The 27544-nt window shown below is 36.3% G+C and overlaps 1 protein-coding gene across 2 annotated transcripts; it reads left to right on the top strand.

Annotated features, from left to right (window-relative positions):
- Positions 1–226: 226 nt before the first annotated feature.
- Positions 227–27060, top strand: LOC132130228 (syntaxin-binding protein 1-like). 2 transcript variants are annotated; one of them, XM_059541935.1, is made up of 20 exons: positions 227–373; positions 11401–11450; positions 11768–11849; positions 12472–12548; positions 12810–12888; positions 13674–13777; positions 15331–15479; positions 15726–15810; positions 16031–16161; positions 16575–16682; positions 16797–16857; positions 17185–17250; positions 17355–17435; positions 18047–18185; positions 18280–18389; positions 18478–18579; positions 18668–18753; positions 20665–20819; positions 21903–22062; positions 25469–27060. In XM_059541935.1, the coding sequence occupies exons 1-19, from the start codon at positions 337–339 to the stop codon at positions 22010–22012; spliced, it is 1812 nt and encodes a 603-aa protein (XP_059397918.1). In that variant the 5' UTR covers positions 227–336; the 3' UTR covers positions 22013–22062; positions 25469–27060. The 2 variants fall into 2 exon arrangements, with proteins under 2 accessions (XP_059397918.1, XP_059397919.1); XM_059541936.1 differs by lacking the exon at positions 21903–22062 and having other exon boundaries at positions 228–373.
- The last annotated feature ends 484 nt before the right edge of the window (positions 27061–27544 follow it).

Consider the following 27544-nt stretch of genomic DNA (forward strand, 5'->3'; position numbering starts at 1 on the left):
GGTAGTGAAATTAAAATTCAGTGTACCTTTAGTTGCTTCTCTAATTGAGCGACCTGCTATTTTGTCACGTAGCGGCCAGTGAACAGTGGGAACAGTTGCAATGATATTTCACAGCCTCCACTGATCATGGCATGAACAAATCAGCGTGAAATCAAGAAAGGCTTCACTTGTGCTTCTGTGTTTGGCGGTCAGCACGCGCGCATGCGAGGGAGGGGCGGTGCAGTGACGAATCTCCGCAGTCAGCTGCTGTGAGCGCGCAGCACCGCTCTGCCACAGACAGCAAAAGGAGGAGAGGGAGGAGAAGATACAGCACACGGGCGAACACTCAGGAGCATCATGGCACCAATTGGATTAAAGGCGGTCGTTGGCGAAAGTAAGACCATAATGTTAACCCTCGGCTACTGAGGTTTTATATTCATATGTAGGTGCTATTTTATGGTACCTTTCCGTTACATGTGTCATTAGTGTTCATCCTGGTTGTTTCCCTGCCATTGCGCTGAACGGGGAGGACATACTCTCGGGATGTTGCGGATGCGCATTGTGCTTCATGACACGAATAGGTGGTATTCTCATTGTATGTTGTTTAAATTATTAATAGGTGGCACGATAACTAGACTAACACCAAAAAACGCTTGATGCACTGAGGTAAAGATGGTCCATCACAGGAACGCCCTTATTCTAAACAGACGTTTGAGGTATTACGCAGGGCTTTGTCGACAGACTTCTGCGATTTTATATTAGCCTACTCTGCTCGGTTTGTTATTTATATGCGTGATGAAAACAGAATTGGAGGGACGTTTGCATAACTCTTCCTTCTAGAGATGAGCTGGTGAACTGATCTGCCCAGGAAGTGCCCGTGCTTTTAACATGAATGCAGCTGCATCGCATCTCCAGATGATCGTTAAATGGCGAAGTGGTTCACGTTTGGTTGAATAAGGGGAAACGAGAGCACCGAATGCGCATCCCTCTGATTTTCAGCTGTATCTGTCATGTGTAGTGCATACTCGTAGAGAGAGCGTCCAGGAACAGAAGAGCGTTTAGTAAAAACAGACTGATGGCGGTTGTAGTGCTTTCATTTTAGAGAAACATTTTGCTTATGCTGCAGGATATGTAGATAATTGTTTCATAATAGATTCTGAAAGGTTAATGAAATGTATTACTACGACTGGAACTCTGTCTTTTCGATATTAGGCGCTGTACTTTCACTCAAAAATTGCTGGTAAATTTCAAAGTTAATTAAGAAAAATGCAAGGAATAGCCTACATAATTAAACGTGAATTGTTTAAGATTGAAACAGTATTTTTTTTTGTAAAATGTCTTCCAGTTATGTTTGTTTTATTTACTTCTTTAAATTTTACAGTGTTATTTCCTACACGAAATGCTTCTAAAAAAGCATTTCATCATATAAATCAATGAATAAATATCATGGCAAACACCCATTCATTAAGGCATATTCTTTCATTTGAAAAGCTTTTTAGAGGCATTTCATGTATTATACTTTTAAAAGGACTAATACATTTAAATATAGCTGTTATTTTTCTGCCATTTACCACACACACACACACACACACACACACACACACACACACACACACACACACACACACACACACACACATATATTCATATAAAAGTATATAGCCTAAGTAATTATAAATCTTATACAAAAATTATATAAATACATAAAAAAGTGCAATTCATAAAAATGTGTGCCATATTATCATATTATTTTTAAATCATTATAAAATTACATGCAATATTGTTATTATTTTAAAATAACCAATGGCAAATTAAGCAATTTTGTTTTAAAAGATCTTTAATAAGCCCAAACTTTTTTTTGTCCACTAAATCAAAGTTATTTCAAATGAAGGAAGGAATTTGAAATCATATATTTTGAACTTTTATGTAAAGGGTAATTTTGTAAAGGTCAAAGGGAGTAAAATATTTATACAATACATTTTACATTAAATACAAAGTTTAAAATGATTGAGAAAAATCTTAAACTAAAATGATTTAAATATTTGCAAAACCATTTATCCTTTTCATCATCTTGAATATCCTTATTTGTCATTGACTCTTATTATGCTCACATCATTCAACAGAACTGAATTAAACATTCTCAGTTTGTTTTGTTTTTAATATATTAATGTCGCTGAAACACCTTATGCTAACTACCAACTGAAAGCACAGAAAGAACAACAATAGTGAAAATGCTGTTGTATTGTCTAGGCCAAATGAATATGCACTCATGCGCATAATCAATATTGACTGAAACCCAATCATTTAAAGGCATAAATGATTCAAACACCTGCGCTGGATTCTGTCTTCCTCACACGCAGGATGATGGATTGGTGTTCCTGTGGTTTGACGTGTCGTGGGTGTGTGTGTGTTGGTTGTCACTGTCTTCTCCAGGGATATGAAATCTAGTACACATAATAAAGATCAAACACAGGGTCAGATTGAGAGCAAAGCCATGAAAGGAAGACTAGCCATATACACTTACATCATTGCTCGCATTTTCTGCTTTGATTTGTTTTTACCTTTAAAATATGCAATATTGACAAGGAGTTGTACATATGCGCTGTAGGATGTAATGTTAGGGGACAGCAGGAGTACACATGGACGGCATCTCTGTGAATGATAGTATTCGTCTAGAGGCTCTTTCATAGACATTAGTCTAGCTCTGCCTCTGAATGAACCAGTTCTTTTTTTACACTGCCTATTTGTTGATCCATTTTCATGAATTGAGCGTATACTAAATTACATTCAACATTCAGGGAATATTATATATATATATATATTATATATATACACACACACAAACATGAAAATTTAGATGAGAGTCCTTGATCACAGTGTCTATACTTGTGTATGACCAGTGAAGACAGTCAGTGTGCCTTGCGGCAAACTGTAAGTGTGTGATTCATGCTTGACTTGAGCAGAGGACATTTATAAATCCTTTAAAGCTCAAACAAAACTCCATGCCTTTCACGTCAGTGTAAATGACATGGTATGTGTTAAGAAACATTTGTGACAATGGACAGTTTATTGCTCTCTATTAACAGAGCCGGGGAGTATGGATCCAGTATGTGGCTCTTTATTGTTTCAGAATTGCATTCAGTAGCTACTGATCAAGGTTTCTCCTCCAATCCAGTACACAAGCAAACCTGCCTTTACAGCATATATAAAGAACACATCGAACAGACAAACACCTGGATAAAAATAGCACTTAATGATGATTAATTCTAGTGTGGATGAAAAAAATAATGAGGGGTTAAATGAAGGGCAGAGTGAAATTAAAAAAGGAGTAGCAATACAGACTGGATCTTAAATATTCTCAGAACAGTGCGAGCTGTACCAAAAAACATCTTAACCCAGCCTAGGATGATTTTAGAGTGGTTCAGAGCAATTTTCAGACCAAGTAAGACTAGCAAGCAATCTTAGGTTGGTTAAAACTGTGTTTTAAGGTTGCTTTTCTGTTTCTTTACTCTATTTGGAAACAATAAAATACATTTGTTTTTCCTTCCATTTTATCATCTGTCAGGGAACAATTGTGGAAAAGTATTAAAATTCATTGCTTGCATTATCAAAAGAAATAGGCTTCTGTAGTATTCTAGATATTTTTGATGTTTACTGACAATGACTCTAATATTTTTAATCCCAAAGACCAATTCTGGCAAGCTGTGAAATGTGTTAAAGACATTGCTGAATAATAAATCACGCTGTCTATTAGTCTACTGTACACCAACATGGCTGTCTCCATATCTGAAATGCACCACTAGCATGTCATTATCCATGATTGCACTCGCCCTGACATTTGGGTGTTGCATTAGCTTTGTGCAAGGGTGCACAGACCAGTGTAACATCTCCAATCTCTGCCGGCGGATGCACAATGTACCAACAGTCTAAATGAGTTATAGATTTCTGTTTAGATCAGACATGAGCCTGCAATTCATGCAGTTTATATAATTTCTCCCTGGTGATTCCTAATGGCATGATCTGGTTTAGGATGCTTTTGTTTTTAAGTTAATTGTAAAGCATAAAGATAATGTTTAGTTCAAGCTCTCTGCTGGGTCTCCAGGAATACATTATCCAGAATTCCTCCAGTTCAGCCCCAGGTTTATTGCTTTCCTATGAAAATGAGCCAGAGTGGAGGGCTCTAGGAAAGATAAATCAGACCTCAAGATAAAAGATGCTGTCCCAATGAGACAAACGGACATGCTGTAAAATATAAACCATGCATTTTCATGTTGAAACTAACTTGATCAAATTTACAAACAAACTACAGTATATGTTTTAGAGATCATATACAGTGTATATTTCTGAAAAATATATAAATATATATATATATTTATCAAATTACTTACAGTTAGGGATTATAATAGTGCCATGCCCATTATTAATGGATATTAGAGATTTTTTTGCATTTATTGGTATTGGTTTAATATGGATATTTATGTGCATTCATTGAACGGGTGTATTTTTGTGTAGTGAGTCAACATGCTGAAATTCTATACCAGTGCGACAGCATTTAAGTCAATGTTTGTGTGTGTGTGTTTGTGTTTTCTGTCCTTGGACTCTGTGACGTTGGGTTGGGGTTTAGCAGAGCATCTTCTGTCTGTTACACAAGGACAATATTGGATATTATCTGACACTCTGCACATAGATCGCACAGCAGTATGGATGAGATGCTCAGACACCACCAGTTATCTTATGCTCTATATATCTATTAATATAAAACTCCTCAATAAGAAATAAATGGTTTCTGTGTACAGTCCTACGCAGCAGATAGTAAACCTTGGCTGAAAAATAATAGAAAACCACCAAGGTCACTGATGCAACCAAGTGAAGCAACATAAATAGAAAATATAAAACGTGAAAATAAAAGGTTTCTAGGTTTAGTCTTCATATCAGAAAATCAAAGCAGATCCACAAGGAGAAGGAAAACCACAGACTGTCTCTTTAAGATAAATGGTCGTAAACAATCCAGAAAGACTGAGCATAAAAGTGGGTCATGAAAGAGTGCCCCGAGGGAGCCTAGGAATATGGAGGGTTAAATCTGCAGCGATGTGTAGTTGTAAAGTTTTTTGTACTGACCAGTAGCACATCTGGGTGATATTACGTTTTGATTGCAATATTTATCTAATAATGTATTTGCTCTGGAATGGCCTTAATGGGAGATCTTTTAAATAAAGGAACCATCATTTTGAACAAATAGCTGGTACAATTCAAAGTAAAATACAGTAAAAGTTAAATATTCAGTATCAACCAATACCAATAACCAATATCAACTGATAATCAATATGATGCTCATGTATTGTACATCCATAGTTAATTCAGATATATTTAAACGCTCCAAAATGTTTACAGATGACATTTTAAATGAAAAATAAAAATTCATAACATAAATGAAAAATGTCTTTCTGTGAGTGATTCAACAAATTGATTATTCATTTAAATAGTCATGCATTCATTCACATTAACATCACTCACAATCTTGTTTTTGAATATTGTCAGCAAAATTGTCAAGAATATATTGTGAATGAACAAGTATATTGCCTAAACTTAACCAGCAGTCAAACACAATGATTGTATCATATCAAAATGTCCTTGCTCAAGCCACCTTTGATTACAGCTGTAAGATATAGCTTCATTTAACCGAACATCTACTTTAATCGCAAACTAGAGCTTGTGCTTAATTAAGAAATCTACATTAAGGTTAAATATGAAGAGTGAAGAGCTGGAGTGAGATGAGACTCTAGTTGGTTCACTCAAGAGAGAGGTTCAGAGTTTAAGTGAAAGAGCATGAGACAGACTGGGTGCAATATACTGAGAGCTCTTACAATATGAAGGCATCTGCACTGTCCTTTACCGTCTTTCTGATGTGATGGAGAGACCAGCCTGATATGAACCAGATGGTACTATTTTAAACCCTAGTATGCATTTGGCCAAATGCTTTTTGCACATTCAGAGTTCTGTTTAGGCTGCTGTAAATCACTTGCTCACCAATAGATCCTTTATGGTGAATGGGTGCCGTCAGAACGAGAGTCCTATCATCACAATAATCCACACGACTCCAGTCCATCAGTTAGCGTCTTGTGAAGCAAAAAGCTGCATGTTTGTAATAAATTCATTAAGACATTTTTAACTTCAAATCATTACATCATTCAGTTTAGTCCTTAATCCTTAATATTGCTTTCTCCAGTAAAAATGTCATCTTGTCTGAATCAGGAGAGAAATATGAATGGATCAAGCACCATTTATAAGCAAAAACTGTCCAAAACAGTTCTAATCAAATAAGTCAGTGTATTTTGATGAGAGGGCAATTGGGGATGAACTTTTTCACTGGATGAAGCGTTATGGATTGTGGCTTTGTATTATGACCAGAAGCGACAATTTAAAGTTAAAATGGAAACCTTTTTTTTTTTTTTTTTTTTACAAACATGACACTTTTCTCTTGTTAATTAATGGACTGGAGTTGTGTGGATTACTTGTGGATTGTAGTGATATTTTTATCAGCTGTTTGGACTTTTGTTCTGACGGCACCCATTCACTCCAGAAGGTGAGCAAGTGATGTAATGTTAAATTTCTCCAAATGTGTTCCGATGAAGAAAAAAAAACTCATTTATATCTTGGATGGCCTGTGGGTGATTACATTTTCATCAAATTTTTCTTTTTTGGTGAACTATTCCTTTAAGTGTTGGACTCCATGCTAACTACAGTGTATTATCATTTGGAGAAAACCCCATTTGGACCTTTAATTGAGTGCACATAAATTAAATTTACTGTTTGTTTGAATTACAATTATCTTGCATTAGTTTCATTTTCCAATCTAGCTGATCTGACTGATCCCAAGTCAGTTAAACCCAAACGCATTATCAGCATCTTTCTGAGAAAATCATCATTCCAGCAATCCAGCATGCAGTGACAAATAGCTGATATAGACTGCAGTACATTTTATTACCCAATATGAGGAGGAAAATAAATAAATGGAGTTCATTAACTGAGACCTGGCCTGTATACAGTATGATTTAAAGGTCCTGTTTTTCGCGCTTTTTTTGAAGCTTTGATTGTGTTTACGGTGTGCAATATAACATATGTTTATGTTAAGCGTGTAAAAAAACACAGTATTTTTCACACAATTCAGCTATCTGTAAACCACTGTTTTCACTGTCATAAAAACGGGCTGATGACTTCCTTGTTCTATGAAGTCCCTCCTTCAGAAATACGTAACGAGTTCTGATTGTGCCAGCGGTTCCTGTGTTGTGATTCGAAAGCAGCTGAGCACAGGCTGCCCTCCTGGTAACACGATTGGACTAGTTTTGAGAAGCAAGTGGGCAGGAGCATGTGCTGGAGATGTACTTCTAATCACAGGAGTGTTTTTACTGACGAGATGCACATGAAAATTGCATTCATTTTTTGCACAGGCCTAACATCTAGTTAACAAAGCTAAACAGCGTTGCCCTTTGTGTAATAAGTTACAGAAACGCACCAACTTAAATAATAAAATACACTTACCGGTTGTGGTCCATAAACATCGCCTTCTCCAGACAAAGAGGGAACTGCTCCATCTTTCAAGAATAATCTTTGTGCGAATCCGGCATTAAACTGATTCAGATTGAGGAAGCTGTCCTCATCAAAATGTGCTGCACATAGTTTTACATGTGGATTATAATTTTCGGGAACTGAGTTAAACATAAATTGTAACCATTAATCTCCAAGTACAGCGTCCCTGGGAAGCCCAAACAAAGGTGATTGGACTCCAAAATGAAAATAACAGCGTTTCGACGACATGGTGACAAACACAAACGCAGCTCTTCATCTTCTCCGTCGGAGCGCAACAAGACCACGCCCCCTGTTTGTGTGTTCCTGTGGGCGGAGGTTAGTCAAAAAACTGTTTTAGTGACGTCATTACTGCAGGAACTAAAGGGATGTAGTCCAAACGGGTCGTTTTTTGTAGGCGAATTCTGTTAAATAAAATATCTCGCTTGGCATTGAACTTTGAGCTTTAGAATTTTACAGATATTATTTATACTCTAACAACAACATTACACACTAACTAAAGTTTAAAACATTGGATCACGAAGAACGGGAGCTTTAATACAGTACATTTCTACTGCATTGCAAGAATTCATCTCTTGGAAAGGTTACAGATCAGTGAGGAAGCAAAATCAATACATTGAGAAAACTCTGTAAGGGAAGGTATAAAATGCATGCAGGAAACTGTGATTTTATTTCTGTTCATGTTTTAAATGCATATTGCAGAAACCTTGGATGAGGCAGTTTGACATTCATTTTATCCTTCTCTGTATTTTTCCCATTTCGTTCACATCAGTGACCCTCATTTGTACAGTAAAATGGTTTTTACCTCAGTCCTGGAGGCTGAACATGGCAGTAGTGAACTGAGGCCAATGGGGGTTGCGCTGATGTCACATGACTGGATGAAGAGTCCTCTGGAGACAGCTGAGAACGACGTGACCCAGAAAGGTCACCTCTGAAAGGGTGTGCGCTTGGTGTAATTTTCTGTTAAAGGAATATTATAAGAACACAAAAGACACAAAAAAGCATACATATTTATTAAAACTTATTTAATGGATAATAGTGGAAAGCGAGAAATAGATAGTGTTTTTATAGCCTATTAATATTCCTTTAAACTTTGTTTCAATTAATGGAACATTTTAGTTAGATTTAGTTTTTGTTACATTTCTATATTGTAATTTTTTATAGCTTTGCTTAACAATATAACACTGCTCAGTATTTTGAAGCTAAATAATGTAAAATGTTTTTTTTTTTATAAATAAGGAATTTAAAAATCATTTATTTGCTACATTGTAATTTATATTAAACACAATCTGCCACAATTCTCCTTCTATTCTAGACAGGTTGATTTTCATAGCACCAAGCATAATCTCTGTGTGAAAAAAAAGGTTAAAATGAGACATTAATGAAGCTCTGCTGAGAATTTGAATGACGTAAGATACTCTGCTGGCTACAAAGAGAAACATCCTACAATTTTTGGTAGATTTTGCTTGAATCCGTGGCTTTGCATGTTTGGCTTGGCTTTCTATGATAAAAGTCATACTTTTTTTATTTGTCTTTGTTGAAAAAAATATTTTCCTTTCCAATATATCAGAAATATGACAAATATGTTTTCACTGGCATGTTTGGTTTGCTCTCAGTTTGATTAGCTTTGACCCTCATTCACATAAATTACTGTTGGAATCAATGCTTAATCTAGTGTTAGCTAAACTGGCCGCTAATCTGTTCAGATTCACTAAAACATACCCCCTGTTTAAACACGCATAATCCATCTGGATTCAGACAGGATTCAGTGTTTTCATCCACAGAGGAGCTTAACTCTGTATCACTGCACCAGCACAAATGTCAAAACTACCAAATCACCCTGAGCGCCTTTATTCTGACACTACAGCCAGATGGCTAGCATTGCAATCATGCTAATTTTGGCTCCAACACACTGACATGTTCGCCTCCACCCAATCCCTGTTTGATGGGATTACTTACATCAGAGTGAATAAAATAGATCAGCCACAGAGCAGAAACATTAGTCTATAGAGATTCAATTCTCAATGATCGGCTACATTCATTTAACATAGTCTGTAAGCAGCACAATCTTGGCATCTGAACAGAGAGTCTCAGAGTCTCTGTCTCACATCTGATAGCTGCCCGACTTCCCAATCTGCAACAAATGCACTTTACAGGGAATGGTGCACACCGAATAAGTTCCCTTTTTGTAAATATAGAGCATTATAACCAAAATATAATCCCCTTAGTTACTGTTGCTATGGCGGACAAGACATTTCGCTGTAATGCCACACATCATGTTCTCACGCAGTGAAAAATACATTTCGGAGGCAAAGAGGACACTGACAATCCACCAACAGACAAGACAGAACAGGTTACTTTTGGAATGAAACAAAGTCTCAGCTTTCAAATTTTGTCACTTTTTAATAAATTCAAACAATAAATACTGTTTGGTGTGGTGACAGATCGCTGTAGCGCCTCAGTTCAAGCGGCATGTGAACCGATCATCTCTTTCCGTTACTAGTTATAGCACAAAATAAACATGAATGAAAATCAGAAGGTATGTTGTTTATACTGCAGAAAGATGTCAGTACACACCATTTGTCAAGTTCAAGTCCAACGACATTAATCTACTCTCCTGTCTGGCTTATTGTCTGACAAAAATGGCTGATCCAATGTAATTGGTCAGATTGCCAGTCTCTGACATTATATTTCACAAATGGCATATTTTTTTCATTTTTTTGTAATTTTGACTATATCTCACAATTGCAATTGCTGATTATATTTCATAATCAATGCTCTTTTTTACATTATTGTTATATCACAATTGGTGTTTTTTTTTTAGTATGGACCATTTCAAAATTGCTGTTTAAAAAAACAACAAAAAAAAGTTATTTCTGGCACACTCAATTTTGGAATTGAAGATCTCGCACTTTTGACATTATATTTGAGAATTTGACTTTTGCATTTCACATTTTGCATTGCATTTAGCCTTTTTCTTAATTGTGTGTTTATATCTCCAAACACTGAGTTATTTCTGTGATTGGATGGGTAGTGTTTCATAAGAGCCAGCTGGATGGAGCTCAGCCAGTCTTGCCCACCTGGAGTTACATTGCAGATCAGTGTTAATATTACCTGCATGACTAGATAAAGTCATGCAGGTAATAAACTAAATATGATTTTTTTCAGCAGTCAGAGTGTCCATTTATAGAGAGGCGTGTCTATGAATTTTGATGTAACATATACCAAAAAAAATCTCTGCTGAAGAAAAAGCAAGAGAGAGCGGGTACAGTCAGGCTCAGGTGTGACAGGGACAGAACGGACACACACACACACACACACACACACACACACACACACACACACACAACAGTGCTAGAGGCTTTGCATTGCAATGGAGCAGGTGGGCGAGATGATAAAGGGATTGATGGATAAATATATACTTTGTGTCATCACTAATACCTTCATATTTTTGATCTGCCTCCTACACTTATAATGTAAATATAATGCAGTGTTTTGTTGTGTATGATTCAGACACATATGCAGCTCTTAATTGCATTATGATTTTATGTCCTATGATGAATCTAGAGTGGTTCTAAACAGACAAAGAATTAAATTAAGACAGCGGCTATGTACACTAAATCTAAAATAAAATACATACATTACCATTCAAACGTCTGGTGTCAGTAAAAAAAAAAATGTTAATTGCTTTTTTTTTTGGCAAGAATGCTTTATATTGATCGAAAATAACATTTATAATGTTATAAAAGATATTTATGGTTTAATAATGGAAATGACAGAGATGTGTATGAACCATCAATATCAGATGTTTGATGATCTTTTCTCTTCTTTCTGCAGAGATCATGAATGATGTCATCAGGAAGGTGAAGAAGAAGGGAGAATGGAAGGTAAGACAAAATCATTCAAGCCACCATCATAGCAACCAAGCTATCCTTAGGTCACCTCAGTTATAATCTTTCATAGAGTCCCGAGCCGTAGACAGGAAATCCGTGTAAATAATTAAGGCCAAACTATTTTATCCATCCTATGCTGCCTGTATCACACCACATTCATATTTATTTTGGTACCCATATTAATAAATGACAGCTTTCACACATCCTGCATAAGCAGTGTGGTACTGTGGGTGAAACACAGGCCTTACTGTTGCAATAATATGTGTTTCTGAGACTCTCCCATTATTCCTGCTCTCTGTTTTTCTCTGTAGGCTTTGATAGTGGACCAGCTCAGCATGAGGATGTTGTCTTCTTGCTGCAAAATGACTGATATCATGACAGAGGGCATCACTAGTAAGTCAATCCACAGGTTTTGACCACCAGTGAAGTAAAAAGTTCACATTTGTTGTTAACAATTACTATATGTCTCAAAGGACAGAAAAAAAAATCTCAATTCAGAACTCATCTCTAAACCTGAAACTTTCATATAAATGCTGGAAAATGGTGACCAGATGGAAATAAACATCTCATATCAACAACCTAACTAAGCACACTTATGTCAATGAGATGTCTGCAAAAGAACAAATCTGGAAAGCATCATATTATCTTTAATTTAGCAATGGGTTACAAGATGTTTTGCTATATTATGAATATATTATGGGTAAAAGGTGTTAACAGTTGCAACTCAATTTTTTTTCATTATGTGCTTTTTTACGTTACTATTTTAAGTTGCATGTATTATTATTTTTTTTTTAGTTTACATTTTTATATATATAATGTTTTTTATTTAGACTTAATAATTTGGTGTTTGAACACAAATTGATTTCAGTTAGGTGCCAAGGCAACATTTAAAATATTTTAATTATATTTGATTTTATTTCAGCTTTATTTCAACTAACCAAAAGGTTAATGAATATAACCCTGTATCAGAGAAGCTGTTTCTGTGACTGACTTGTTTCTACTCTTATCTCTGCAGTTGTTGAAGACATTAACAAGCGAAGAGAGCCTCTCCCTTCATTGGAGTCCATTTACCTGATAACCCCAACTGAGAAGGTACTCACTGATTTTAGAAGATGCTAAAAAGATGCTAAAATAGACTTCATCTCTCAGTGTGGAGGTGGAACCTTCACACTGTTCAAACTAAACATATGTCACTCACTAACACACACACATATATATATTTACACACAGTATTGACACAGCCTACACAAACAGCCTGAAACTCTTTTTATTTCTGCTGACCATTGTGGTTACTATAACAACACAAAACACAAACACAGTGTTATCTAATGCTTGTTGTATGTCTCTTACCAGTCTGTGCAGACTCTCATCAATGACTTCAAAGATCCCCATTCAGCGAAATATAAAGCGGCTCATGTCTTCTTTACTGACTGTGAGTATCTGAGTGTACTCCAATGTACTTCCAGGGCCCTGCAAGCATAATACACACTACAGTATTAATGGGACCACACTCAAAACTAGACTGCTACACAAGCAATCAGCAAGACAATGTTTTAAATGAATCTTACTTAAACACAATGCTGTGTACCATCAGATATAAAGGCAAATCAGCGCTTTCCTGTGACAACTATAAATTAACTGATTTATTTTGTGGTTAATCCTAAATTAATGTGCTGTTACAATTAGTCTGACAAGTATTTTTTATTTTGTTAGAAATAAAAAGGAAATAAAATAAAATCTTAAGTGAGAAATATATAAAATAAAAAAATGAAGCCCTTAATAACATACATACACAAAATACATAAAAAACTGCAGCCATGATACGTATTATTTATATTTTGTATATAGTACGTTGTATAATAAAATAATAAAATGATATATATATATATATATATATATATATATATATATATATATATATATATATCTATCTATCTATCTATATATATATATATATATATATATATATATATATATATATATATATATATATATATATATATATATATATATATATATATATACATAAAATTGTAAAATATTTTGTATATAAAAGTGTATATGCAATGAATGTTGCAGCTGATTGTCTATTGGAGATTTTATTGCAGAAGTATTGCACGTGATTTTGGAAATATTCTATGTATAACATGTCAAAACTTCAATAAACTGCCATCATTGCTCGAAATGTTATGCCAACTACCAATGTGTTTCTTCCAGCTTGCCCGGACCCCCTTTTTAATGAAGTGGTGAAGAGCCGTGCCTCGAAAACCATTAAAACCCTAAATGAGATCAACATCGCCTTCCTGCCCTACGAGTCCCAGGTGAGCCATTTCAGGACGGGAGAGGAAGTGAGAGATAAAAAATATTTAGGAATAATGACTATCCGTATAGAGAACTATCTAAAGGCAACTAAGCGAATTCAGAAATAGAGTGTTGCAGAACAGCTCTGATGCTGGGGGGATGCAGTCTGGCCCACAATGCCTTGCTGCTTAGGCTGTCTGCTATGATTTATTCAGTGGAGTCGGAGGAGCAGTGTGTTTCTCCTGGTGTGATGCTGCAGCTCATTGCTTCACAGACCCACACGTAATTGGCCGACACAGCATCTACAGAGAGCCTCGGCCAATCAGAGGAGGCTACGAGAGGAAACAAGCATCAAGGGGAACCCATCTGCTGAACAGAAGGATGGTCATGTGACCCTGTGTGTGCTGACAGAGGGTGGGGAGGGGATGTTGTGAAGAGCAATACAGATAGATTGTCTGATAGAGTCAGAGATATAGCACGGATTGGGCCACAGGAAACACAAAGGCAGGAAGGAAAGGTACAGACTGGAGAAAACTCACTTACTCAAGGCTCATTCCTCAGACTAGTTTGGAAAAAGGAAGTAGAGAGGAACACATTTTGTCACATTCTGTCTGTCAGACAAAATCATAAAGATGTATTTATTTATAGACATTTATAATCTATTAATTCATAGAAAAATATGGAAAAACATACACTACCATTCAAAGGTTTTGGGTGACTACATAGAAATGAATGTTTTTATTCAAGGATGCATTAAATTAATTAAAAGTGATCATAATTGATCACTGCTCATAATAACCAGTGTTTCTTAAGCATATTAAAATGATTTCTGAAGGATCATGTGACACTGGAGACTGGAGTAATGGTTGCAGAAAATTCAGTTTTGCACCACAGGAATAAATTACATTTTGAAATATATCAAAACAGAAAGTAATTATTTTAAATTGTAACAATAATTCACAATATTACTGGTTTTACTGTATTTTTCAATCAAATTCATGCAGCCTTGGTAAGTATTAAACATTTCTATATATAATAGCAAATTATAAAACATAGAAAACAAAACTTTGAAAATCGAAACTGCATTATTTATTACCATATCAAATTTATTTAGTTTTCAGCTTTTTTTTCTGGGGGTTTCTGTGCAAATCATGGACTAATATAGTGATAAATTTACTTTAGAACAGTGCTATTTTAGTATAATTGATATACTATTATAGTTTTTATTGATATTTTTATGTTTACATTTTACTGCTTTCATATTAATGTTAAAGTTTTAGTAATTTTATTGTGTTTTAGTAATTTTAGTACTTTTTGTCTATAGTTTTTATTAATTTTATTTCGATGAGATATTTTAGAACAGTATATTTCGGCAACTTGTATTTCAGTTAATGTTTATTTTAAGTAACAGTTTTTTTATGGTTCTAAATTTAGTTTCAATTATAGTTTTAGTCGACAATGATAACAGTTTTAGATAAAAACAAAGCAAAAAGACTCAAAATGTCAGCTGATCACTTTGCCTCTCCACATTATGACTCTATTAGAAGTATGAATGTGTGTGTGTTTGGTTTAGGTGTTCTCTTTGGACAATCCTGATGCCTTCCAGAGTTTCTACAGTCCTCATAAGACACAGCTGAAGAACTCTGTGATGGAACGCTTGGCCGACCAGCTGGCAACTCTGTGTGCCACACTGAAGGAATACCCTGCCGTCCGATACCGAGGGTAAGGCATGAGGGGCCACGATGGAACTGCATCTGCCCCTTAATATTGTGTAGAGTCTTCTGTTCCTTTATCTGATCTGTTTTGATGGTGCCGTTTCACATATGCAATCATATCTATTCAACACACTAGTGTCAAAGACAGATGCCCAGTCATCCCTGAATCAGATTTCAGGAAGTGGCAACAGGATCAACAGAGCTGTCTAATGTTCTGTCTGTCTGTTCTAATACACTGATTTTCTATGTACAGTGAGTATAAAGATAACGCCACTCTGGCTCAGCTGCTTCAGGACAAACTGGACGCCTACAAGGCAGATGATCCCACAATGGGGGAGGTGAGCGGCACATCAGTTTTTGATGTGTACAAAAAAAAGAAGTAATAACTTATTCTTCCTCTGAAAGGATTTCAAGACTTCCATATTAAGAAATTAAAGCCACTTCTTTCAGCCTTATTCCTGCCCACATTATTATTATGCTTGTGGGTGGCTTTGTTAATCAAAGAACGGTTTGTGCTGATCATGGAGTACATTTTTAGATTTTTTTATCTCTATGCAGGGCCCAGACAAGGCTCGCTCCCAGCTCATTATTCTGGACCGAGGTTTCGACCCTGCCTCTCCTGTCCTGCACGAGCTCACCTTCCAGGCTATGGCCTATGACCTGCTGCCCATTGAGAATGATGTCTACAAGTGAGTGAAATAAATAAAAATATTTAAACTTATCTCAAAATAATATTTACTAGATTATTATATTATTATATGATATTATGTCCTATAAATATTTTATAATAAAGTACAATATAAAATAATATTTACAATACACACAATATATATATATATATATATATATATATATATATATAATAAAAAAAATGTAAATAATCATTACAAAAATTTTACTTATTATAATATTATATTATGTAATTAAATAATATATATATATACCATATATATAATATATAATACCATATATATATAATGTGCATGTGGATTATTACAAAGGGATCATTATTAGCAAATCCTTTCATTAATCTGCAAAGGTTTTATAGAGTACTGTATATCATATACAAATATATAATATATAAATGTTTTGTATCTGGTAGGTATGATACTAGTGGGATGGGAGACTCTCATGAGAAAGAAGTGCTACTGCATGAAGACGATGACCTCTGGGTGGCGCTACGGCACAAACATATTGCTGAGGTCTCTCAGTGAGTAAAACCGTACATTTTTGGCCTTAAGCTATGGTTTTCCTGTAATATTCTGTGTCTGTCAATAGTGACATCCTTGTTCTCTCCCTCCTTTTTCATTTCCCTTGCTGGCAGGGAGGTGACGCGCTCCCTGAAGGAATTTTCTGCTAGTAAACGGATGAACACTGGAGAGAAGGTACGCTGGGGGGGGCTGGAGGAAAGAATAAATACTGGAACAGAGAGAATAGTATAGCGTAGGCGAAGGAGAATAGCCTGGCAGATGAAATTACGTCGGCAGCCAAATCCAACCTGTGTCGGCTGACTCATGTGAAAGCACTCCAAGGCTATAGCAGTATTAGTATTGATTGACTTACTGACACAGCACAAGCAAACACACACATTTTTGCTGTGATGTACTATTTGCAATAGTAAATAGTCTGGCCTACTGGATCTGAGACATGTCTTGAGGCAGCATCTGACCTGTTTTGTTTTCCTTTCTGAGAAAGTCCTGTGTTTCTTCCAGACCACTATGAGGGACCTGTCTCAAATGCTGAAGAAGATGCCACAGTACCAGAAAGAGCTCAGCAAGGTGAGAGAGGTCAAAACGCATGTGCTGTCAGCCAAACAAGAGACTCCTCATGGGAAATGGAATTCCGATATTTAACTAATTGTTACTTCAAATCTCTGCCTTAGTACTCAACCCATCTGCAGTTGGCCGAGGATTGCATGAAGAACTACCAGGGAACCGTGGACAAGTTGTGCCGTGTAGAGCAGGTACAATTTCACCACAGACATCACTGCTACAGGATACAGGGTTTGTGAAAAACAAAACAAAAGACTGAGAAAAACAGTAGTGTATGCACCAATGTTTCATTTAACATTCACAAAATGTGATATTATATTATTTATAATATATGTCTATGGTCTAACTAGTTTGTTGGTTTGCCAATATACGTGAAATAATATATATATTATATATAAACCTACTAAACTTGCAAATGTATATCCGTGGGTGTATTTTACGAGCCAGGTCACATTTTATTTTGTGATTGATTAATTAATTTGAGTTTAATACTACTAAACAGGGCTATTACTGAAAGTGACGTGACATACAGCCAAGTATGTTGGCCCATACTCAGAATTCATGCTCTGCATTTAACCCAATCCAAAGTCACACACACAGCAGTGAACAAACACACACCCGGAGCATTTATGCTGTGGCACCCGGGGAGCAGTTGGGGGTTCGGTGCCTTGCCTTGATCTAACTATGATAATGAAGGGCAAACCATGGTTTTACCAGTTGCTAAACTTTGGTGACAAAAACTGACTATTCAAAAACTATGGTAAATTCATGCAATTGCCTCCTGTGCTCTGTCACCTGGCAGGATCTCGCTATGGGAACAGACGCAGAGGGCGAAAAGATTAAAGACCCCATGAGGGCCATCGTGCCAATCTTGCTGGATGCCAACGTCACTACCTACGACAAGATCCGTATCATCCTGCTCTATATTTTCCTGAAGAACGGTTAGAGAGTCTTTGGCACATCTCAGTTTGGGTTTCATTGCCCTAAACAGGCATTTTGTAACGTGGCTTTGCGTGTGCATGTGTTGCAAAACAGGGATCACGGAGGAGAACCTTAACAAGCTAATTCAACATGCCCAGATCCCTCCTGAGGACAGTGAGATCATCACCAATATGGCTCATCTGGGTGTCCCAATCATCACAGATGTACGCAATCTGATTCTTGTCCTAAACAATGGTTAAGTCTGCTTGGCTATTGCCACTGACGCTTCTGCTTTGTTTCTGTACGCTGCAGTCTACTCTCCGCAGAGGCAAGAAGCTCGATCGTAAAGAGCGTGTGAGCGAGCAGACCTACCAGCTTTCTCGCTGGACCCCACTCGTCAAAGATATAATAGAGGTCAGACCTGAGCTATAGAATGTATAGAGAAACTGTGCAGACTGTGTGTAAATGTGTGGTTTTACTTTGTTTGTGAATGTGATTGCAGGATGCAATCGAAGACAAGCTGGACACTAAACATTATCCGTACATCTCAACACGCTCGTCTTCTTCCTTCAGCACTTCTGCAGTCAGGTACACAAACTCACCAACTATGGTTTTCAGGATCCCTTTCAAATAATGAGAAATTTGAATGGGCCACACTTACAGGAGGGGAATCCACCAACTACAAAAAATGTTTATGTTGACTGAACAAAAGGCGCAAAAAAAGATTATTCTGCAGGGTTTTTTTTTCTTTTCTTGTAAACCTCCTTTTTGTTATTCGGGTCTGTTTTGAAGACTTATGAATTAGAGATACAGGTGCATCTCAATAAATTAGAATGTCCTGGAAAAGTTCTTTTATTTCAGTAATTCAACTCAAATTGTGAAACTCGCGTATTAAATAAATTCAATGCACATTGCACAATGAAGTGTTCTAATTTGTTGAGATAGTGAATTGGTGGGTTTTTGTTAATTGTGAGCCAAAATCATCACAATTAAAAGAACCAAAGACTTTAAATATCAAACCATTTCAATTACAATTCTTTACATTCAAATTTATTAGAATTTGAATTTCAAAGCCAACTCTAACACACACACACAATCCCATGTATTCATGCATTTTTGTATTGCACAAGTCAAAAGATAGAAGAAAATTGGATCAATAATCATTTGTGTACCAAGGGGTAAGGAGAACATTAAGATCAATACCGTGATTGGTGGGTGGAGTGACATGGGGTGGGGGCGAACACCAAGTTTCTTTCAGAAGCAGTGGAAACTGGTATATTTCCTCAGGGTCAGCAGTAATTATCCCACTGCACTGTTCTGCTTTCAGGACAAACAAGCTAGCACAGTTCCTGTAAACAGAAGCAGAGGCAAAGCAGGATGTCCCTGACTCCCACAAAGGGAGAGCTGGGAGCTGATGAGTCAGCTATTGATTAGATTCGAGATCACTAGACTTCACACTGATTTCCCCTCTCATTATGCTAGCAAATAGCTCTGCCATTCCTTAAAGTTATGCTTCAGCCAAAAATGAAAACTCTGTCATCGTTTACTCACCGTCAAGTTGTTCCAAACCTGTATGAATTTCTTTCTTCTGTTTAACACAAAAGAAGATATTTTGAAGAATGTTGGTACAGTAGCTAAACAGCTGCCGGTAGCCATTGGCTTCCATAGTATTTTTTCATACTATGGAAGTCAATGGCTACCTCAAATGTGTAACTGAGTAAATTATGATAAAATTTTCAATTTTTGGTGAACTATCCCTTAAGAGGAATGCACCGTTTCAATGGTTTTATCATATACTACAAATAACATGGTACTTAGATATATGCCATAATTTAGACTTTTTTGTATTGCAAGTTTTCTAAACAGTTGTTTAAATATGCAAAATGATTTTGTTGATATATTATCAAAGTCAAAAATTTAAATCTATTTTTATCACACACACACACACACACACACACACACACACACACACACACACACACACACACACACACAAATAGTAAATATAAAAAAAAGGCAAATGATTTATGAACAAACCAATTTGTAAAAACCTTACGAATATAGATAGGAATAAAACTTTAAAACTTAAAACTGTAGTATATATATATATATATATATATATATATATATATATATATATATATATAAAGCCTGTAAAGATATTTACTGTAATTGAAATCTACAGACACAAACAGATAAAGACTTTTATAAAGTGTAGTTTGGATGTTTTCTTTTCAGTAATCTGAAACACACATTATGAAAAGCTAAATAGCCCTAAGTCTCAAAACAGACCATTGCCTGTGGTGTCTTGCCTTCAGTGGCCAAGTGAAAAAAGATGTTGTGTAAAACAATGTAGTCTCTAATTGTTGCCACTAGAAGGCCATAAATGGTATTGCAACAACAAATACCTTCAAATGACCCTGTAAAACGTCCAAGATACTTCAGTCTTTTGGTTTGAAAAAGAAGTTGACATGCATTCATGTGTTCTTTTCATGGCAGTGCCCGATATGGCCACTGGCACAAGAATAAAACCCCTGGAGAGTACCGTACAGGACCTCGCGTCATTGTCTTCGTCATTGGGGGCGTGTCTTTTAGCGAGATGCGCTGTGCCTATGAGGCCACACAGGCCAATGGCAAATGGGAGGCCATCATTGGTGAGTCTGCAGAGGATACTGCTAAAAGTCACTATAAATTCAAGAGTTACTAAGCAACCACCCTTTAAACCCTTAGATTGGTATCTTTAGCTTTAACAATACGTTTTTGTTGTATGATACGTTTAATCAGACTGGCAAATCTGTCTTGTATATTTTTCCTGTGCTATTGTCTTGTACAGTATTTTGTGCCTGTCATGTTTTAACTTCTTTTAAATTGCAGTCGTGAGCCTCTGCTGTGTTCATAAGTCTATGTTCGTAAGTTCTTCTTTGTGTGTGTCTTGTGTGCGTGTGATAGGGTATGTTTAAGATGTGCACTTGTGTTTAGAATTGTCTTTTAAACTTACCTTTAATGCCTATGGCAGCCAAAACAAGTGAGTGTTCACATTGCTTTTAAAGGAATCGTTCACCCAAAAATTTTATTTGCTTAAAATCTACTTATCCTCAGGCCATCCAAGATGTAATGCTAAATCTTTGATGAAAGTGAGCATATAAAAAAAAAATGTGTGGACTATTTTTTTAAAGGAACGATGAGTTCTTATTAAGATTATGGACTTTTGGTCACGCTGTTGCTGCAAATTACTGTCAGTGTGAGTGCCCCTTTAGAAGTGAATTTTAAAGTACATAGTAAAGTAAAGTATCAGTCTGTTGTTTTCCAGAAACAATTTGAGCATTGAAGATTTTACAATAACACTGAATTTCGAACTAGTGGATTTGGGCCACTTGTATAATTTTGTCCAAGCATGAGGTCTATTAAAGATGAACAGTGCATCTGAAGGACCTCAGTGGGTCAATTGGCTGAACTTCTAATTGTGAACCGTCATGAAATGAATATTTTACATTTAGTTGATTGAAGGAGGCCCAACAGTTATTGAGTTTTCCATCACTGATACATCCACCAAGAGTTTCCAAAAATCATTTTGTTGTCGGGGTTCTAGGATGATATTTCTGAAACATCACGATCTACAGATGGTGGAAATGGTATTTGACCATCTTTTGTCCCCATAAAGATTAATGGTGGTGAAAGAACGTGAAGTGCAGTGTGACATTCATTCTGAGCGTGAAGCCACCTTTGTTCCTCCGCAGGTTCTACCCACACGCTCACCCCAACCAAATTTCTAATGGACCTGCGGCACCCCGACTTCCGAGAATCCACTAGGGTGTCCTTTGAGGACCCTGACCCCTCAGACCAGTGAGAGAGAGAGAAAGAGGGAAGGGTGGGAGAGAGAAATCACACTCTGACAAAGTAAAGGCAGCCGAACAAAGAAACCCTTTCTGAACCCCCACAGCACAAGGGTTTTCTTTTCTTGCTCCTTTTACCATACTCTACCGTTTTACTGCGCCACCACATCTCAGGGATGAGTGTCCGGCTCCTGCCTCCAATCGGCTAGTCACACTCAGGCTCCGCCTTCTACTGGGACCTGCCAATAATGATATGCCTCCACTTATGAGAAACGATTGGCCGGCTCAACGCTTCATTCAGAACTGCAGTGGGCGGAGCCTTTTCTGAGTGACAGATGCAGTAGGAGTCCTGACCCCATCCCTAGTTGACCACATCTTCTCAGTTGGGTGGATTAAACTGCATTCTCCTCACAATGCGCCTTTTAATTCAATGGAGTCTCCTCTTCCGACGAGGAAAGGCTTCCTCCATTTGCCCTCCCAAATATCATTATTTTTAAAGCTTCATTTTCCCGCAGATTTAATCTACCCTTAAGACTCACCATATTGCGATTATTTCTGAATAACAATCCAAGATAATCACTCATATTAACTTTGTCCCCCTCCCCCCACCCCCCCCCCCCCCCTCTGGAGAGGTAATTGATGCCAATTGCAGGATCATTTGATTTTGTTTTTAATCTAGTTCCTCAAACTACCTCACGTCACGTCTACATGACCAAGTGGCCGTCTGCAAAGAAAATATGTTAAAATGACTTCCGCCAGACAGTGACTGGCTCTTTTCCTTCTTTATAATTCTTCTGCAGATGCCAAATCTTGAAATGTAGCTGTGTTCTTCAGATATGCTTTAGCACTAATGCTTCTCCCAAACACTAACATTTTTTAAACTAACTTGTTTGGGCCCTTTACATAATTTTTCAGAAACCTACATGTTATACCCCAGGTCCTGTTTTTTGCATTAAAAAATAGCTTACTAGACTATTAAATAGTTGATTATAAAGCTGACCACAACAGCCTCATGCTAGTAAATCAATGCAATTTGTGGTTCATGACTGGTACTTAAAAATAAAAGATGTTTTGAAGACACTTTATATTACAAGACTGTAATGCAAGGCTTGTGGATACATTAAATTTAATGTATTACTCATTGTAATTTGTTTAAAACCTACCATTAGCTCTTACAGGAATGTTCTGGGTTAAATACAAGTTTATGACATGCTCTCAGTTACCACAGGAAATGATTTGATTGTTTGGAAGAACTTGCTAAACTCATGTTTACAGTAATGCTCTTATAATGGAAGTCTGTGGGGTATAGTATTCTAATAATATTTAGATACTGTACACACAGTTCTTTAAGTACAGCCATAAGACTGGAACATCATATGTATACCCTGTCTGTCTGTGTTTATATACAATATTTTAGTTCCTTATTTTAGTCTTTTAAACCTTTAGCCCCATAGACTTCCATTGTAAGAGCGTTACAGCACAAATTTTTTAATAAGTGACGTGACATTCAGCCAAGGATGGTGACCCATACTCAGAATTCGTGCTCTGCAGTGAACACACACTGTGAGCACACACCCGGAGCAGTGGGCAGCCATTTATGCTGCGGCTCCCGGGGAGCAGTTCGGTGCCTTGCTCAAGGGAACCTAAGTCGTGGTATTGAAGGTGGAGAGAGAACTGTACATGCACTCCCCCCACCCACAATTCCTTGCTGGCCTGAGACTCGAACTCACAACCTTTCGATTGTGAGTCCGACTCTCTAACCATTAGGCCACGACTTCCCTCTTCCCAGGTTTTGACACAGAAATGGATGCGCCAGGTTGTTTTCTGTGGTAATCAAAGATGCTATTGATAGAGATAAACATGTATTGATCATGGAATTAACCCAACTATGATCTTCTCTGAAGAATAAGGAGTAACTATAACATTTATAAGCCAACAAATGCACACAGAGGAGGTCCTGTTATACAAAACGTCCTTCCAAATACCTTTACTGACTAAACCATTGTAAAAGAATGATCATTGCTTAGCCCTGTCAAGTATTAATCACTCAAGTGTCAGGCTGCTAAAGCTATATCCCTTTTGATTTCCCCTTTTTCTGTTGGTTTTTCGTGTTCATAAATGATCACAACATAAGCAGTATGCCAGTCCTAACCCATACTGCAACATGAAACACTTCTTGACTTTCCAGCCATTACTGAACAATAATATGCTTTGTTTTCATGGATCTTTAGTTCCGACCCGTTCATCTAGTTGAAGAGCAACAAATCACATTGTGAATCTGATTAGCAAAACTGCATGTTTGCATTTAGTTGGCCCAGTAGATTATATCAGATGTGTTCAGAACCAATCAAAGCTGAGCATGCAACTACACTTTCAGTTGTACTTGCATAGCAACGTAAGATTCATTTCCCTCTTTCTGTAGGCAAACCTCACTGGTTGTTAAGTTAATGTGACATTCATCAACTTAATGTATCAAGCAATTTTTAATCACTTGAACCTTTTATTGGAAAAGACTACTTGTGTTAGTGTGAACTTGCAGCTTTGCTAATAAATATTGTATTTTTACAGGGATTAGAATAAACATTTGTTCCACAGGGTACCAAAATTAATTCAGTGTGTACCCATGTGTTTTTTTTTTTTTTAAAGGTGACCCTGTGGCACAAATGTTTTGGGTAGTTTGAATGTACAGTATTTCTGATGTGTTAAAAATGTGTCTTCAGCTAAATATCTGATCAAATTTAAATATTTCCTTATTTTGAAATGTTTATATTTTTAGATGCAAAGAAAAATCTTAACAATTAAATATGCATAAAGTAGCATTAAAAAGGGTTGGCAAGATTTTTTTTTGTCTGTTTTTTAAAGTCTCTTATGCTCACCAGGGCTGCATTTATTTGATTAAAACTACAGTTACTATTGTGAAATATTCTTATTTAAAATAATGGTTTTCTATTTGAATATATAAAATGTCATTTATACCTGTGATGGCAAAGCTGAATTTAATACTCCAGTCTTCAGTGTCACACAATCCTTCAGAAATCATTCTAATATGATGATTTGCATTTGCAAGAAACATTTCTTATTATTATCACACCTGGAAACGGTTGTGCTGTTACGGTAATATTTTTGTGGAAACTGATATTTTTTTTTCAGTATTCTTTGATAAATAGAAAATTTAAAAGAAAGTTCTTCACTCTAAGTTTTGATCACTTTAAAGTGTCTTTGCTTAATCTTTCTGACCCTTTTGACTTTTGAACAGCAGTATAAATTATATATATATATATATATATATATATATATATATATATATATATATATATATATATATATATATATATATTAATTGCTATTATTAATAATATATATAGATACACAGCTGAAAACACCTTTAAACATTTTTACAGTTAATGTACAAATTGAATGAGTTTTGAGTTTTTCCTCTTTGTTTCTCTCCTCGCTGCTAATTTATGCAGGTTCGACCCATATCGTCGCCCCCACCCAGCTTCTGGATGCTCTCAAGGCCATGAACAAACCCGACGAGGAGCAGACAAGCTAAAATCACAATTTCCTCCCTCCCAACCCCATCGCCCAGTTACCCTCTCCCTCCCTTCATCTGTCGCCCTGTAAATCACACCTACTGCTATATAAATTGTGTATGCATCTTGCTTGAGAAAAAAAAAAGATTGGTGAAGTTAAAAGGATATTCTATAAATGTATATATATTTAAATATATATAAGTATTCTTCTGTTTTACAATGGATGCAAATAATTACTGTCAAACTGAGTTTTCATTATTAATTGCCATTTATAAACTTTAAAGTACCAAATGTAATATTGTACGTTATGAAATCTGCTAGAATGCGTAAATGGTAGATAATGTTTTGTGTTCGCTCCTTATTTAACCTGGTGTGTTTTTTTCCTGTGCTTTATTATTTAATTTTTTATGGTTTAAAAGTGGTTGGGGGAGGGACTGTGTTGTTTGCAAATAGACCAGTGAGGCAAAATAAAGCATATCACTTCCTACTCTGAAGGCTAAACTGCCATCCAGTTTAGATGCTTGGGTTTAATTGTTGTCTCATTTTAGATGTGCATGCCATGCACGCTTCTATGTGGCCCTATTGACATGTTTTAAAACACTGGGGAGAAAAAGGAATAAAAAACAAAATGAAACTGAGCATCTTCTGGGACTCCAGTGATGAAGAGGAAGGAGGCCAAAGGAGTAACAGATCAAAGCAGCCTCAAGCTGTATAAGTGAAAGAGACACTGTACATAGAAAGCGGACGTCACCCCTCTGTCAGTCTCAATTCCGGGATCATTTACTCTCCATATATTTTCCTTTCACGTCTCCTTCTACAAAGACCTCATGGTTTAATGTGAAGAAGGCCGTTGCTTGCAGATGTTTAAGGAATTCAAAAAAAGGGCCAGTTGTATTTCAGTATTGTATCTCGTCTTATCATTGGTTAGTAAACGATGTTTAACTGGGACATGCACTGAGTAGTGTGTTGTTGTATGCCATATGTTACTGTTTTTTCGTCTCACTGTTGACTGGTGAAAATTTCTGACTGTGAAGTAGTAAAACTTTCCTTTGCCAATGTGAAGCCACTGTGTTTGTGATGTATTAGCTGTAGCTGTAGTGATAAACTGGGGAAAAATAGGTAATATCTATCTTTCATTTGTCTGATAGTTTCTTTATTATTCTCTGTTATATCTTCCACTGGTGAATGGCTTGAAACGCAGACCCCTTTTTTAATAGCCTATTTGGGTTTCAGTTTAATCTCTTTAATCTGTTCTGACAGAAAGGTTGTATATTGCACTACATGTTTTCTGTGATGCAAACGCTTCTACGGTTCTCTACCTTTTTTAAATTATTACCTTATTTTGGGTTTGCTGTTGTATAGTTGTGTTGACTGGATTGATTTCTCTTAATAAGAATATCAATAAGAACTCAGTTCGTCCTAAACCTGTCGATCTTACTGGGATTCTATGTTTGCGAGTGTTGAAGCACAAACTAAAATATACTTCATGTGTACCGATGTGTTAAGCCTGTCTAATAAATCGGCTTCCAGTTACAAATATGCAATCACTACATTTTTGCGACACGCTCCGTACATAATTTCTCCTCGGCCTCTGATCGCACCGCTACACTGCATTAGTCTGCAAAATCTCCGATTTACCTTTTTTTTTATATTAACATTGATTTATATGGAAAAGTATGATATATAAAGGGGTGCCAAAACACTTATTATTATAGAAACATTTATAGTGGTAAATATAGTATAAAAGTACAGCTCTATAAATACAAAACACATTAGAGAAAAATAATAATTATTATTAGACATTAAATTTGCTGTGTATATATATATATATATATATATATGTGTGTGTGTGTGTGTGTGTGTATGTGTGTGTGCAGTTATGCAGTTATGCAGTTTGGAAATTCTAGGTAAACATAACACAAATGTAAGGTAATGTAAATAAATACTATATTTATTTTCTCTGTGAAAAAAACAAACAAAAACAAAACGGGTCCACATTCACACTGTGGAAGT

This window comes from Carassius carassius, chromosome 47 (genome assembly GCF_963082965.1).
Source record: "Carassius carassius chromosome 47, fCarCar2.1, whole genome shotgun sequence".
Classification (NCBI taxonomy): domain Eukaryota; kingdom Metazoa; phylum Chordata; class Actinopteri; order Cypriniformes; family Cyprinidae; genus Carassius; species Carassius carassius.

What these genes read in the sequence shown, in the direction of transcription:
- LOC132130228 (XM_059541935.1), top strand. Translation starts at nt 337, where the DNA reads ATGGCACCAATTGGATTAAAGGCGGTCGTTGGCGAAA. An exon ending in TCATGTCTTCTTTACTGACT is followed by an intron (nt 12,889 to 13,673) that starts GTGAGTATCTGA and finishes TGTTTCTTCCAG; the next exon opens with CTTGCCCGGACCCCCTTTTT. An exon ending in TTCAGCACTTCTGCAGTCAG is followed by an intron (nt 18,754 to 20,664) that starts GTACACAAACTC and finishes TTTTCATGGCAG; the next exon opens with TGCCCGATATGGCCACTGGC.